The sequence below is a fragment of the Puma concolor genome, chromosome E3 (assembly GCF_028749965.1).
Source record: "Puma concolor isolate L17-30 chromosome E3, mPumCon1.1.hap2, whole genome shotgun sequence".
Lineage (NCBI taxonomy): Eukaryota > Metazoa > Chordata > Mammalia > Carnivora > Felidae > Puma > Puma concolor.
The window spans coordinates 8,036,607-8,051,825 of NC_141682.1; the positions used below are offsets into that span (position 1 = coordinate 8,036,607).

The 15,219-nt window shown below is 59.7% G+C and overlaps 1 protein-coding gene across 6 annotated transcripts; it reads right to left on the reverse strand.

The window, feature by feature from the left end:
- GIGYF1 (GRB10 interacting GYF protein 1) lies at positions 1 to 15,132 on the reverse strand. 6 transcript variants are annotated; one of them, XM_086692720.1, is made up of 29 exons: positions 14,981 to 15,131; positions 11,812 to 11,930; positions 10,491 to 10,715; positions 9,597 to 9,753; positions 9,456 to 9,516; positions 9,235 to 9,346; positions 9,011 to 9,140; positions 8,807 to 8,902; positions 8,533 to 8,644; positions 8,312 to 8,420; positions 7,909 to 7,949; positions 7,516 to 7,686; positions 7,013 to 7,266; positions 6,784 to 6,892; positions 6,161 to 6,298; positions 5,898 to 5,995; positions 5,515 to 5,686; positions 5,214 to 5,380; positions 4,996 to 5,096; positions 4,795 to 4,908; positions 4,611 to 4,711; positions 4,373 to 4,455; positions 4,122 to 4,265; positions 3,764 to 3,991; positions 3,300 to 3,484; positions 3,038 to 3,198; positions 2,786 to 2,943; positions 2,564 to 2,693; positions 1 to 2,470 (listed from the first exon to the last, which is right to left on the reverse strand). In XM_086692720.1, exons 6-29 carry the CDS (start codon positions 9,267 to 9,269, stop codon positions 2,418 to 2,420), a joined length of 3,090 nt encoding a protein of 1,029 aa, XP_086548846.1. In that variant the 5' UTR covers positions 9,270 to 9,346; positions 9,456 to 9,516; positions 9,597 to 9,753; positions 10,491 to 10,715; positions 11,812 to 11,930; positions 14,981 to 15,131; the 3' UTR covers positions 1 to 2,417. The 6 variants fall into 6 exon arrangements, with proteins under 6 accessions (XP_086548846.1, XP_086548845.1, XP_086548844.1 ...); XM_086692719.1 differs by having other exon boundaries at positions 3,300 to 3,487; XM_086692718.1 differs by having other exon boundaries at positions 4,996 to 5,380; positions 14,981 to 15,132.
- Positions 15,133 to 15,219: the final 87 nt, after the last annotated feature.

Sequence of the window (15,219 nt, forward strand, 5' to 3'; positions counted from 1 at the left end):
TCAAGAGGGGAGAACACACACCAAGTTTTATTGGGGGAAGGGGAATATTTACAGGGGCAGGTAGAAGAGAGGGGAGTCACACAGGGTGAGGGTGGGGGAGATTGTGGGTCCAAGGCAGACAAGGGGATACAGAACAGCCCCTGCACCCACCCCAACCCAGGAGGGTGGGAGAGCAGCTGGGGCCCAGGAAGACGGGTGGGAAAGGACAGCAATGGGGGTGGAGTCCCTGGGCTGGGGGGGCTCAGGGGCTTGTAAACATTGACCACTCTCAGAAGGGGATGGGGGTGGGAGAGGGCCCCCCCTACACTTCCTCACAGGGTTAAGGCCTCTCCAGGCTCAAGGGCCCCCTAAGTTCAAAGTCTCTTTAGCTGGGGGGAAGGGAAAGGAAGAAACAGGGAAGAGTGTCACCCCCCTCCCCTGCATTGGCTGCGGCAGGGGTGGGGGCGGTTACATTCAGTCACAACAGTACTCCCCCCGACACCTCTAATGCCGCCAAATACTGGCGTGAGGAAGGGGGGGAGCTGGGGGGCCAGCAGCAGCAAGACATTTCCCCCTGGCCCATCACCCCCTTATTGCTTTAGAGAGAATATTGTCTTTTCACGGACGCTAACACTGTTGAAACCAGGGAGAAGCAGGTGGAGGGTGCCCCTCCACCCCCGAGGCCAGCTTTATCCCCCAACACTGACCCAGTTGCCACTTTGGTGCAAAACAAAACAAAAAAAGAACAAAAAAAATGTGGTCTAAGAATGGATGGGGAAAGAAAATGGGCCACTCCCCATTTCCCCAGGGCAGGAAGGACAAATACATTCATGGAGGGGAGGCAGTGGCAGATTCCTGCCCTAATACTGCACTCTGAGCAATGAGGTCAATGGGAGAAGTTAGATGAGAAACCCAAAAGATACAACAAACTGTTAAAAAAAAAAAGAAAAGAAAAGAAAAGAAAGAAAAGAAAACACACACAAATGGAGACAAACCCAGGCAGGTGATTGGGAATGAGAAGTTGGTGAGCAACAGAAGGGTGGCCTTCCCCTGACCCAGGAGAGACAACACTTCTATTCTTGACCCCCACACCTTACCCAACATTAAAAACGCATCAGGGGAGCAGGGAGGGGGAGAGGCCACCGGCTCCTCTCCCATTTGGTCAATGGGGGGGGGGGGGTTCAGAGCAGGGCTGGGTGGTCCACTTCCCACACAGCTGGCTGCAGGCGGGGGGAGCTCCATTCTGACAGCCCCCACACTGCAACCCGAAGCCCCATGCTGCCCACTCCCTTGGCCTCCTAGGCCCTCCTCCTGCCCCTTTCACAGGAGAAAACAGTCAGTAAGTGGTGCCTCTCTCTCCAGCTCCCGGAGGAACTGCTCTACTCCCACCTCGCACGGGGTTGAGGCAGAAGGCGCAGCAGGGGCTTGTGGCCCGAAGAATACATTCATGTGGCAAGGCAGGGAGCTGAGGCTTTCAGCTTCACACCCAGGCCGTCCCCCCAAATGGCAGCAGTGGGAGAAGCCCCTCACCAGGGCCAGAGTGGAAGTTCTGTCACCCTGACGGCCAGAAGAGATTGGCACCGGCTGGCCCTCTCCCCCTCCCCACCGTCAGCCAGCACAGGATGGCAGCCTAGAGAGCTGAGGCGGCCCGGCCCATTTGTGCAACTTTCCCCTAAAGCAGCAAAGCCAAGGGGCTACTTTGGCCCCCACCACGGACACCTCTGCCACGGTCACAGCAACAAAGGGAGCCGTTCACAGCGGGTCCGGCCGGCGGGGCTGAGGGGGCCTCGCTGTGCAAACTGCTGGCACCCCAGCTTCCAGTTACCCCAATGGCCCACCTTGCGGGGCAGGGAGGGTAAGTGCAGCCTTGGGGGCCAGGCAGGACAGGTCCATGGGGCCTGTGTCCCCACTGCCCCAAAATAACAGTGTGTTTTTTTTTTTCCTTAAATCTCCTAACCTTTTTTTTTTTCCATTTTCTTTTTTCTTAAAAAACAAAAACAAAAACAAAAAACAAAACACACACACACACACACACATACACAAAAAAAACCCCAAAAGACCTCTGTGGACCTTCCATTGTCACCCTCACTGTCCCTACAGGGGGAAGGGGTGCTTAGAGTCTAGTTTTTAACAATTTTTTTTTGTCTCTCCTAACAGTTTTCTTCAATGCGGTTTAAAATGCTTTTTAAAAAAAGAAAAAACAAAAACAAAAAAAAAAACCCAAAAAACAAAAAAACCAAAAACCCTTCCCCCCCAATCTGTAAAGTGCCTCGTGGTGGGTGAGTTAAGGTGCATCGTGTGGTTTGTAACAAGTGCTGGGGACCCTGCCCCTGCTTCCTCCTATGCTCCCGTGGGGAGCCTGCAGGCTGGGGACCCAAGGGTCCAAGCCGCTGCTGCTGCCCCTGGCCTACAGCCCAGGGGCTGGTGGGACGGGCTGGTCAGTAGTCATCCACGCTCTCGATCTCACCAGAAGGTCCGTGCAGGGAGTACCCTGAAGCCGGGGAGAAGCTGGGTTTGAGCTCTCCCCAGGCCCCCGCCCCGTACGAGTAAGAAGCCTCCTTCATGGCCGCACCCCCAAACTTACCCAAGATGCTGGGATCCGAGTGCAGCATCAGAGCCCGCCTCTTGGCCTTGCTGCCCTCCCCAGGGCCGAGTTTGGTGCTGTGGTTGGTCTGAAAGGCTGTCTGCAGGGAGCCGCCGCTCAGCCAAGCCTCCTGCGGGGCGCAGAAGGAAGCTGGGTCAGTGCGGCGTGGGGCCATCTCATCCCACCTCATCCCACCTGCCGGGGGAGCCAACGGAGCCTCACCTGCTGCCGCTGCTGGCTGGCTTTCTGTTTGGCCCTCCGCTCCAGGAACTGTTTGGCAAATTCTTTGGCTTCCAGCGTGTCCCCCAAGCAGGACCGGATATAATCGTGGACATCGTAGGGGGATTCTACCTCCTTGAGGATCGCTACAGCCATGGGCACTAAGGGGCAGGAGAGGCGGGCTGTCAGGGCCCACCTGATGCAGGTCGGGAAGCCCCGGGCCAGCCCGGCACCCTCAGGGGCTGCTGCCCATACCGTCCAGGCTGCCTGTGGTGCTCAATGTGTGCAGCATCTGCTCACACCACTGGGTGAAGCCGTCCTGGGGCCTGGGGATGCCCTGGAGCAGCTTCAGCAGCTTCTCTTCCTCCTCTGTCTTTTTGCGCACAGGCCGGCCTGACAGGTGGCTGTACGAGTCACTGAGCAGGACGGGGACGAACCGGAGGCATGAAATCTGCTGAGGCAGGTCAGGGTCTCCCCCTCCCCCGCCCCGCCGCACAGACAGACCCCCGGCACCCACCTGAGAGAGGGGCTGCTCCGGCTGTTCTTCAGGCCCAGGCTGCGGGCCAGGCTCCCGCTGCTCTTGAGGGTGTCCTCCCAGAGCCCCAGGCCACCGCTGCTGCCCCCACTCTTGTCGGGCCCGCCCCACAGTGGCCCAGCCTCAGACACCCACTGGTTCAGAGGAGCAGCGCCCAGGCCCCCGAGCTGCTACAGATGGCAGAAGTCAGGGTGACCCAAACACAGACACACGCACTCCAAACAGCTAGGTGGGGAGGGGGGCTCGTTTAGGTGGCAGAGCGCGGCAAGGTGAGGGCCGCCCAGAAGCGAGAGCCTTCAGAGTCAGGTCTGTACCTTGGGCTCAACCATCCCTCCCCCCGCTCCCCCCACCCCCCGGTCACCCTGGGAACTATAACTGGAAGGGGTTCCTGAGGGCTCAAGACCAGCCAATCGGTCGGTGGGGGAAGGGACGGCCCGCCTGCTCACCACACGGTGGTTGGGGGCCTGGGCCCGCGACGGCTCCCGAGGTGGGGGCTGCTTATGCAGCTGCCGCTCGCCCTCCAGCTGCAGCTCCAGCAGCGTCTTCATGGACAGCCCCTGCTTGGCCAGGCCGGCCCACAACGGTGGCGGGGAGCTGGGTGCGGGGGACGCCGGGACGGCGGCCGCTGCCTGCTGCTGCTGCAGCAGCTTCAGCAGGAGCTCCTGCTGCCGCACCTGGAGCGGGGAGACGCGAGGAGACGCGAGGAGACGCGAGGAGACGTGGTGAGACACGGGAAGACGCGGGGAGAGCGCGTGGCCGGCCCCGGGCCCCAGCCCAGCGGGGGAGGCCCAGCTGGGCACCCACCTGCTTGCGCCGAAACAGCTCCTCTTCTTCCTGCCGCCGCTTCTGCTCCTCCTGCTGCTGCTGCTGCCGGCGCTTCTCCTCCCGCCGCTTGCGCTCCTCCTCCTCCCGCTTCGCCCTGAGCTCCACTTCTCTGCGCTCTTGGAACTGGCACAGGAAGCCAGCTCAGACGGCAGAGTGGGGGCACCCAGCCTTCCCCTGCGACGGTCTGGCCCCTGCCACCCCAGGACCCCAGCCCCCTGAAGCCCACTCACTTTGTGTTGCAGCTGGAGTTGTTCTAGAATTGGACCCTGAGTCGAAGAGTTAATTGGTATGTCCCAAAGACTGGCCTCACCGCCTGCAGGAAGCAAAGCAGCTGCAGGAAGAAGCTCAGAGTGCCACCGGGCTAGAGCGCAAGGGGATGGGAGCAGACACAGAGCCCCTGGCCCGCCCCCCCGGGATTGGGGCACTGGGGTTCAGAAAGTGGGGGCAGGGGACAGGCTGGCCACACACCTGACTGTGATGAGGCTGAGGTATGTATGTCCCAGAGGGGGCCCGAATCCGGCACCGACAAGGACCGGTTCATGGTCGGGAGCAGGTTCTGGTCCCCGCCTCTGAGGAGCAGAGCGAGGATTCTCAGGACCGGAGTCCCTCTCGGCTCTGCCCACCTCCCCCCCTGCACAGACTGGCCCCGGACCTGGGCGGTTTGAGAGCTTGGAGCTGCTGGAGGAACGCAGTGAGCTGCTGCTGGGGCGGCGTCAGGTCCCCCAGAGCGGCCTTTTCCCGGAGCGCGCACTGCGGGAGCTGCCGGCTGCAGACACGGAGACTGGTGTCGAGCGGGGAGAGGCCACACAGCCGGCGCCCGGCCTGACCCACAAGGCCTTCAAGGCCCCCGTACCTGCCAACCAGCTGCAGAAACTGCTGGTGCTGCAGCTGCTGGTACAAGGCCGCGGCCGCCAGCTCCTGCTGCTTCTTCAGCCGCTCCTGGTCCATGTTGCCCTGAGTGGGGGCCAGAGCGCTTCTGTGCCTCTGACCTGGTCTCGCTCCGCACCACCCGCCGCCATCCGTCCGGCTCCCGCTTCCCCGCCCTGCTCCTCTCCAGGTGGACGTGCTCACCAGCAGTGGGGGTGGTGAGGGTCCCGGGGCAAAGGGCACGCGACCCCACATCTTGATCACCTCACCCAGTGGCTGGAAGCCCTCATCACAGCCCCGCTTCACAAGCAGTGCCATGGAAAAATAGCCCGCCTGGAACCACTCCGCCATCTCCTGTGTTGTAAAGGGGCCTGGACCAAGGGAAAGGGGACTTCGGTCAGAAAGCTACGCCCGAGAAGCCCTGAACGAGAATGAGGTCGTCCTCCTGCCCACCCACCCCCGCCCCCCGAGCTCCCACTGCATGGCTCCCACTCCCCACGAGCACCTTGGATCTCCCCCTGTGGGTCCTTGTAGAACCACTTCCGGGCCGCACCGTGGCTGAGAGGGAGGGCAGTGGCAGCTGCTGAGTGGCGCAGACCCTGGGCCTGCATGGCAGCTGTAAACTGCTCTTCCTCCAGGGAGCTGTCCTGCAGGGAGGCCACCAGCTTCTCTGCCTCCTGGGAGACCAGGGAGAGAGGGAAGGCTCAACGGCCCAAGAAGGCAACACCAAGACGAGGCCGAGGCTGAGGCTGAGGTCAGGGTGGAGCCGGGAGGTCAGATCACAAGGCAGACAGACGGGGAAAGTAGGAACTGGGTGGCGACAGATGGAACGCCCCCCTGTCCTCTGTAGGGGAGGATCCCTAGAACCTTCTTAGGCTTCTCCCACACCTGCTGCAGGTGCTTCAGGCCTTCATCATCCTCCAGATCTCCGGGTGGACCAGGGGGTGAGCCCACCCCGGGACTCAGCTGCATCCCCCTCATATCGTCTAGGAGCGAAGAAAAGAAGTGCAACAGAAGATCCCGAGACAGGAAGGAAACACCCCCCCCCCCCCATCCACCCTCATTCCAGAGGAGAGGGCTGTGATTCTAGCTCTCTCCCCGCCCCCTCCAAGGAAGGGGAGCATCCCCCGCCCCCGTCAACCCCAGGCTACCTTCAGTCGCCGGCAGGTCTTTCTCTGTAGCATCGTCGCCTTCCCCGTTAGTTCCCCAGAGCGGGCCCAAGGTGGTCAGTGGGGGTGGGGAGCTGGAGTTTTCCTCCTGGGGAGGCAGTGGGGTGAGCTCCTTCCCTCCTGAAAGAGAAGGGCAATTACCAGAATTCAAAACCAACCAGCTGGAAGGCCTTAAAGATGACTTGGCATAAATCCTCCACCTGTGGCCAGAATCTAGGCCTCTGGACACTGAATCCTCCCACCTAGCTTTGGTCGACCCCGCTAACATCCAACCAATCAGCACCACAAACCCCACTTTGCGACACCAGACACGTCGGGAGCGTGTCCGGGTCACCGCCTAGGGCTGTACACGCAACACCACTCTTGGCACCACATTCCTTAAGTCCTCCAAGGAATTTTCACAGGTCGTCTTGATTACATCGGGGTTTCGCCTGGCACTCTGCCTTTCAGACAGCCCCACTGAGTTCCTCCCGCCTGACGACACCCGCTCTTCTCACAGGCCACCTTCTTCTGAAGGCGGGTGGACAGCTGGTGCCTAGCCTGGTGAGGGCCTTCTGCCTGCCCGCCTCCTCTCCTCCCCACCCCACCCTGCTCCTCGGGCTCACCCGCCTCAGGGCCCGCCTCATCTAGCGCTTCAGAAGGTTCTTCCTCCTCTTCCTCCAGGCCCTGGAAGTCGAGCTCCTGCTCCTCAGGAATAGGCTCCTTGGGGCCCTTCTGCACGGGGTTACGGAACCCAGTGGGGACGAGGGGCAGAGGATGAGTGGGAGAGGCCCCTGCTGGGGTAGGTCCCACCACCCGCCAGCACAGACCTTCCCCTCGCCCCCTCACGAATACCTTGAGAGGCAGAAAGGCCCCAGAGGCATCAAAGGTGCCCATCTCCTCATCCTCGTCGTCCAGGCACCATTCGGGGAGCCCATCCTTGTCCTCCTCAAAGCCGTCAGGCCCTCGGCACCTCCGCAGGTGAGCGCTGCCTCCCCCACCCCGCCCCTCCTCTTCACCACACCCTCCTCGATCCCCTCGAATATCAAATTCAAACTTGCGACGCCGGTCCCCATGTTCCCGCCAGCCAGCAGAGCGGGGACCGCTATCTGGGCAGAAAAAGTCAAGAGAAGGAGAATCAGTATCCTGGGCAAGCTGGCTTTCGCTCTTCTGCTGCCCACTGGGGAACCCCCCCCCCCCCCCGGCGCCCCCACCGGGAACCGGCATCTCCAAGTCTGCCCTCCCACCCGCTCCACTCCAGGAAACTTTCTGTTCCCTCCACCCGGCTGCGGGAACACACCCTCAGGAAGCTCTTGCCACCAATGCCCCCCACAACACCCATCCGGCCCCAACCTCACCAGGGCTGGCTGAGCGCCAGCGGTCGCCATCTCGCCGGGGTCCTGCCCCAAGTCTCCAACTGCCTTCCTCCTCTTCCTCTTGCTCCTCTCGGAGAGAACGCCAATTCTCGCTATCTGAGCGGGCATGTTCCTTCCTCGGGCCAGCCCCTCCCTCCTCAAACCCGGATCGCGCTTGGAAACAGGGGAAGACACAGTCAGTGGAAGGGCAGCCACGGTTCCTGGAAGACTCTTACTACACACCTCGTGATAAAGAAGGAGCCCAGCTCCAGGCCCTCCTGCTCCCACCACCTCCCTCAGGAAACACCTTCCCCTCATGTGGTCACCCATTTCAGTCCTCCCCCCACCTCTCAGGGACCCTCAGGACGCGGCCATCGCCCTTGCCACTCTCCATACCTCCATCCCTCCTGGCCGACTTCTCAAACCTTCTCTCGCCTCTGCGGAAGGAAAAGGTGTTGGTCAAACCAGGACAGCTTCCCCTCCCCAACCTGCAGCATCTCTGCACAACTTGTCCCTTCTGCCCTGAGAAGGGTGGGGAGAGGGAGGGCTGGGGGGGGGGTGGTTAGAGAAAAGTCAGTCTTGGGAGGGAGCCCAAGGGGACACATTAGAACAGGAGATCACAGGACAAATGGGAAGAGAGGAAGGCAGCAGGGAGTTGGGAGGCAAAGAGGAAGACTTGTGGCCAAGGCTTATTCAGTGAATCCCCTGCTGCTCTCTAATGCCAAAGGCGCGGAACCCCTCCACATGACACCAGAACCCGCCACAGGGCTTCTCTGCTCTGCCATGATGCTGCTAGCACCTGTCATCCCAACTCTGGCTACGCTGGATCTCCCGGGGGTTTCGACCAAAGGCCCCTTCGCCTTCTTCGATGCTTCTTTGGTAAAAGCAACTGTCACCACGGCCTCGGCCTGGAGAAAGGAGGAGATACACGTGGGAAGCCTGCTCGATCGTCTCTCTGCACCCTCAAAACCATGGGCCCCACCTCGGCCCGCCCCCGGAACACGTGGTCACCCCCTCTACCTCGGCTCCGAGTGCTGCCCCTGCCGCGGGAGGCGCCACCTAGGGGGGGGCCGGCCCCCTTCCCCATCAGCCTCAGCACAGCCACACTGTTCACTGACAGGGAGAAGTTTCTCTGAGGAGGGAGCCAGGGGTGGGAGTGAGGACCCAGGCACCCGCCGCCCCCCCCCACCCTGCCCAGAACCACAACCTCCACCACCTGTCTTTCCAGCTTTGGCCCCTCTCTCCAAGATGGAGACCCAGCACCCTGCCCTGCAAGGCTCCAGCCCAGGCCCACCTGCTCCTCCTCAGTCAAAGGCTCCAGCGCCAGGGGCTGCAGTGGCTCCTCCTGCAGCACCGCAGCAAACTCCTTGTCCTGCAGCTCATCGGGTACCTGTCAACCGGGGCAGAGCGGAGGTCCCACGTGCTCCTGGACCCCCTCCACTGGCTGAGACCAAATGGGCAACAGGGCCACACACCCCACACTCTCGCCTAGCCCCACCTTGTTCTCCTTGACGTAGAGAGCCAGCATCTCTTCTCGCCCGTAGCGATAGTCAGCCAGCTTGTATTTGGGCATGGCAGGGGACGGGGGTGGAGAGGCCACACTGCCACCGCTGGAAAGGGCCCTCAGCCTAGAAAAGGGACACAGGAAAGGAGAGAAACAGGAATCCGGGCAGCCCTCTTCTTCCTGGTTTCTCTGAGCCATCCAAAGCATGTGTGACTCACCACTCAGGCCCAAAATTGAGGGTCTCTGCTGCCATTGTGGAGCCAGGTGTATCCTCAAGGTCTGAGGGGCTGAAGAGACAAGGGGGGGACCTGGCGTTCACTCTCCAAACACCTGTGGAGACACAGGGACACTAGGCCTCGGAGACAACACATCACACACCTAGAGAACCACAAGAAGAGAAGAAATGGAAGCCCGCCTAATGAACTCTGAAAGGACTCACCTAAGCCAGCCACGTGCCACTCACACCATGAGTTAAGTGAACTGTCGCAACGGGGGAAGACCTGGGGGAAGGAAGGAAAACAGGGCAGCTGGAGCCCTTTCCAGCTTCAGCAAAGGGTACCTCCCTCTACCCCAGACTTACTTGGCAGCCTTGCCCCAGGAAGCAGGTAGGGCCGGGCCGGGCCGGGGCTCTCTTCAGGTAGGGGCCTGTCCTGGAATGAACCAAGGTCTCCAAGCTACAGGACGCTGACCTGACTACAGTGGTGTCCAGGGAGGGAGCTTCACATCAGGGAAAGATCCTTACCGAGAGGCAAGAAAATAAAACTGGGGTTAAACTAATGGGCCGGGTGGGTCTCCCCACCTCTGGCCCTCCTCTGGCCCACAACATGGGGAGATCCACAGCTGCGGGAGGCTTCTAGTTATCCGGCGCAGGGAGCCACGGACCCTGCTCTTTCTCATCTCTGTCCCCCCTGCTAGGCCTCAAGACCAGTTAACTGACCCAGCAGAGCTAACAGAGGCGCTGGCATTGTGGCAGAGCACGCCAGGTACCTCTCCAGGCCTAAGCGCCCTCGCAGGGTGGCGTGGTATTTGGGAAGGGGCTGGTTGAGGCATGGGGGACACTCAGAACAAAGGTAAAACACAAGCAAGCAAGGAAACTAACAAACAAAACATCAGAGCCACAAATACCCTAGAGACAAAAAACCATCAGTTATGGAAAGAATCACAAATGCAACCTAGGAGCAAAATTACCTCCCTCCTGAAAACTCTCAGGGCTGCCTGTTTGGCGGCTAGAATCCAGGGATTCCGTTTTGGGGGAAAGCCAGTGGAATGGGAGCGGCGGTGAGGAGCCCCTACCCCAGGGCCAAAGACAGGGCAAACGGAAGGCCACAGGCAGGTGAGTCCAGCCAGTGCCCCCTTGGCCTGGTTTACCCAACAGGAATCCACACTTTTCCAGGGATCGGGAAGAGCCCCATCACAACTACTAAGAACCAAAAAGGGAACATTATGCTACAAACCAGGCAAAAGCCCCTCTCACCATAAAGTAAAAATGAGGTTGACAGAAGTAGTGGCAGTGGCAGCGACCTGTCCTCCTAAGGAACAGCAGGAGAGGCTCTCAGGGGGCAGCGCATCCCTGGCGGTTCTGAGCAAGGATGGGTGGGTGAGGTCTCAGGGAGCTGCACAAGGGCTTCCCTCACTGGCTGGGGAGGAAGCCGGACCAGAGTGCCTCCACAGTTTCCATCAAGTCCAAGACTCCACGATTCTGCGAAGAAAGGCGGAAGGGTTTCTTCCAGAGGGGTCAAGGGGCAGTAGCTCTCACAGCTGCAGACGGGAAGACAAAGCAGAACACCATGACAGAAGTGGGACCCGCTTCCAAAATCCTGGTGTCCTAGGAGGAAACCCAGCTTTGGAGGTTGTCTACAACAGGGTGGACTTGTCCCTGGCATGACCATCTCTTCTGCAACAGCCCCAACTGGACATTCCTGGCGACAGAGCACACCACGGCACACGTGGCTCTCAGGAGACACATGGTGTTGAAAAGGGGCACCTGGGTGGCTTAGTCCATTAAGCGTCTGACTTCGGCTCCGGTCACAATCTCGGTGTTCGTGGGTTCGAGCCTCTCATCGGGGTTTTTTGCTGACAGCTCAGAGCCTGGAGCCTGCTTCGGATCCTGTGTGTGTGTGTGTCTCTCTCTCTCTCTCTCTGCCCCTCCCCCACTCACGCTCTGCCTCTCTCAAAAATAAATAAAAACATTTGAAAAGCTCTTCCTTTCACTGGATTCACGCAGGCCTCCCAGGACAACAGAGTAAGGTTCCTTCTTTCCACGCTACAGCCCTTACCTAATCTGCCCAATCAACCTTGAAGACACTATGCTAAATGAAACAGCCCAGTCATAAAAGAGCAAACACCACAGGATTCCTCTTGTTTGAGATTCCTTGAGCAGCCAAATTTAGAGACACATAGAACAATAGGGGCCAGGGTTGGGAAGTACTTAATAGGTAAGAAGTTTCAGCCAAAATGGGACCAACGAAAGAGTTCTGAAGATGGGACAGTGGGGACAGTTGCACAACAACGTGAACGTACTTAACCTTGCAGAATCGTACACTCAAAAATGGTTAAATGGCCTGTTTTACCACCCCCACCCCGGCAGGAGAAGAAAAAAAAAAAAAGGTTTAGGGGGGAAAAAAAGAGACATTTGGGAATACCTATTACATACCGAGGTCCTCCTCACTCCAAAGAAAACACCACACATTCCTGCAAACAAACCTCAGGAGAGGCTGTTCTGAGCCCCTTGCGATTCTTTCCAGAAGAGCCCCATCCTCATGGAAGGCCGCTGTGAGATAACAGGGACAACTCACCCTCCCTCCCTTCCAGGGAGTGGCAAAGGCAGCTCTCCTCTTCCGGCCTTCACCTTTCTGTCCCGGTCGCAGACTGGCAAACTGAGGAAAAGTGGTTCCCGGTGTGAGAAGCAGGGAAACTGCAGAAGCAAGGAAAGGCAGTCAGGGCGGAGGAAGCAGAGGAGCGGCTGGAGGAAAGTCACGTCTCCGGGCTGGCCTGGCCACAGGGGGACCTGGTCCAGCAGCCGGTGGCTGTCGGGTCGTCCTTCAGACCAAAGGAAGCACTGCGAAGCAGCACACGAGCTGCCGGTGGTTCCCACCTTCTGACCAGGCGTGCTTCTGTGTCCTCTGAGCCAGGGGTTCTCAACTGGGGCGCCTGCGCTCCAGGGCACATGTGGCAGTATCTGGATACGGTTTTGGTAGGCGTGACTTGAAAGGCGCTACTGGCCTCCAACAAGGCGCATGACAGCCCCCCACAACAAGAAATTAGTGGGCCCAATGCGGCGACAGTGCCCGGGCTCAGGACGCCTCCTCCATATCACAAGCACAGGTAAAGCCTGCTCTGTGTTTACGGGGAAGAACAGAAGACAGGAGAAACCAAATTTATTTCAGTTCAGTCTCCCCTAAAAGCAGGGAAATCTTTTCCTAATTATACTGTCCCTTGAGAGAAATCTGAAACCCTGCCAGGAGGGAAATCCTTAAGAAGAGATTAAAAAAATTGTGCAAAGTTTCTCCATCACAAACTCTCGAAGCCACCTGTTTGGATCCCTTTCCAGTGAAGGAAAGGGCCGGGACAGACAGCAGACAGGACTGGGGGCAGCACCCTTTCCTGGCTTCTTGATCTCAGCGTCTCCTCCAGGCTCTTTCCCGCTTACCCGCCACCCCTACCTTCAGCACCTGCCTGCCTCATCTGCCTGCCCGGCTCCCTCCAGCCCTCTGTCCCATCTTCTTTCTCAGGCCTTGGTATACCCTCTCCCTCCGAGCTTTAGATTTATTGCTATTAAAAGGCTGCCCCCTGCTGGAGTTGAGGGAAAAAGATATACTGGTCCAGGGTGTTCACAACAGGCTTGCAGGAACAGGAGGGAAGCCTGTTCTCTGGGGTTCAGAACTCTGAGAAGAAAAAGATCCCAAGAATGGGCAGTCCTAGCACACGCTAAGTTAATGTTATTTCCTCATTCCATCAACCCTAAAATTAGCCCCATTCCAGAGCTATGTGCCTTGGCACAGAAAGGTACCACTATTAACAGAAGTGGAGTCCCAAATTCCCCGACATCTGAGCAACCAACAACCGCCCAGTCCCAAACCTGTTGGGAAGTGACTCTGCCCTTTCTCAGGATGCGAAGATCCTCCAGGCCCGGGGGGGTAACTGAGAAAGCTCAGAAAGGGGTGCAAGCCCATGTTCCCCCCACCTGGTGAGCGATCCCAGCTCTCTCCTCTCTGAGCCATCATGACAAATAACGCCCCTTGGCACGTTTACCAGTTAAGTTTTCAAAGCGCTTTCACACTTTACCTCATTTGATCCCTTCTACCCACTTGCCCAGTCTTGGGACCTAGCCAGGGAAAACAAGGAAGGAAGGATGCAGCTGGCCCCACAGGGGACCCCATGTCCCCAGACACTCTGTTCGAGACTGGAGAAGGGATGCACTAGCAGCAGAAGCACCCTGAGTACTTTGTGAGTTTCAGGCTGTTTTAAATTTCCTTTAGTTTTATAAATCTTTCACGTAGCAATCTCTTCTCCCTTGCTGTTTAAATTGAGACTACTGTTTCTACCCCTAACTCCAACCACAGACAACAACAAACTACAGTCCTTTAATTTCTCAAACGGCAACAATACTAATCTGTCCCCTGGCTTAAAAAGCCGGGCCAGAGGTCTAGGAACACAACTCACTTGGCTGTAATCGCCATATAGGTCTCCTAAGGCCCTGGGTCCCCAGACCAAGGCAGCAACACAAAATCCAGATCCATCTCGATCCTTCCCAATTACACACCAGACCAACAACTAGAAACTAAGACTGGAGCTGAGTGAGGGTGGGTGGCCTGAGACACACAGGGAACAGTACAGATGAAGGACCTGGAGAGCGAACTCCCACATCATGAGTGGCAAAGGGGACTACCCTGTCGGCGCCCATAGGGCTTCAGATGCAGAGGCGGGGGGTGGAGGGCTAAGGTGCAACTAACTGCCAGCTCAGAGGAGCAGTAGAGAGATTGTGTGGAGGCTGATCTTTGGGCAAGCAGCAATAAGGAGAGGGCAGTGAGACTGGGGCGGGTGGAGGAAAGAATGGGCCAACAACAATTGACTTAGCATCTCCCAGGGCCGGGGCCCTATGAAGGACCAGACCTGGGAGCTTACTGGGAATTCTAGTAACGGCCGGGTAAGAAATGCGAGATGAGGGTTGCTTTTAAGTTAACTTAGGAAGGAAGAAGAAGGAGGGGGGAAAAAAAAAAGCCAAAGTGTGAGGGGCCGTGGCCGGGGAGCTGCTGCATCAGAGGCGCTGGGCTGGGAAGAGCCTGGCCTGGAGACAGTAAAGACTTAGGTGTTGAAAACGGTCAGGCAACAGGGAGCAAGGAGACCCCAATGACCAAGCACTAATGTCGCTCGTGGAAAGGAGATTTAGGTGAAGACCCAGTGGAGGTGCTTTGGTTAAGAGGAAAGGCTTCCACGTTGGCCAAAGTCACGGAACGCCTGGACTTTCAGAGCCGCTGGGCCCAGCTAATTATAAGAGCCCGGAGCACGCCGGGGAAGTCTCCGGGGACCGCCGGGCATTAGGGTCGGGGGGCCCCGGGCGGGCCCGGCGGAGGATGCGGATGGACGGGAGGGGGCCGGGCAGGGCTGCCGAGGGGCCCGAGGGCGACCGTTAGGAGCGCGGGGGTGGGAAGGAGGCGGGCCGCCCGGGAGGACGGCGTGCCCTTCAGGGAGGGGGCGCCAGGTGCGCGGGGCGAGGGCGGCCGCCCCCCGGGAGGGGCCCGGCCTCCCTCGGGGCCGTGCCGGGGAAGGGCCGGCGGGAGTGCGGACGCACCGAGGGGCTGCGGCGGCGGCGGCGGCCTGGGCAGAGGCGCGGGAGGGTCCGTGCCGGCGGCCCGCGCTCTCGCTCTGGCTCTCGCAGGCTCGGCGCGGCCGCCTCGGCGTCGGGGGCGGGCCTGCCCCGGGCCCGGCGGCGGGCCGGGGTCCGCGGAGCCGCCGAGCGCTTACCGCGGCGGGCGGGCGGCGCGAGGCTCCGGTCCCGGGGCGTTGGCGGCGCGCGGCGGGCCGGGGGGCGGCGGCGACGGCGGCAGCGGCGGCGGGGGAGGGGGCGCTGGCGCTCCCGCGGCGGCCGCTCCTCTCTGTTTGTGTTTGTAGCAAGATGGCTGCCCGCCTCGCACCACGTGACGCGGACGCTGGGCCGCGGGGCCGCCCCCTCCGCCGCCGCCGCCGCCCCCTCCGCCGCCGCC

Bases quoted from the DNA above. Each gene is read 5' to 3' on its own strand.
- GIGYF1 (XM_086692716.1), bottom strand. From the start codon at position 9,269: ATGGCAGCAGAGACCCTCAATTTTGGGCCTGAGTG. The intron at 5,381-5,514 runs GTGCTCGTGGGG...CCCTTGGTCCAG, and splicing joins CCCACAGGGGGAGATCCAAG to GCCCCTTTACAACACAGGAG. The intron at 2,694-2,785 runs GTGAGGCTCCGT...TGCGCCCCGCAG, and splicing joins CCAGCCAGCAGCGGCAGCAG to GAGGCTTGGCTGAGCGGCGG.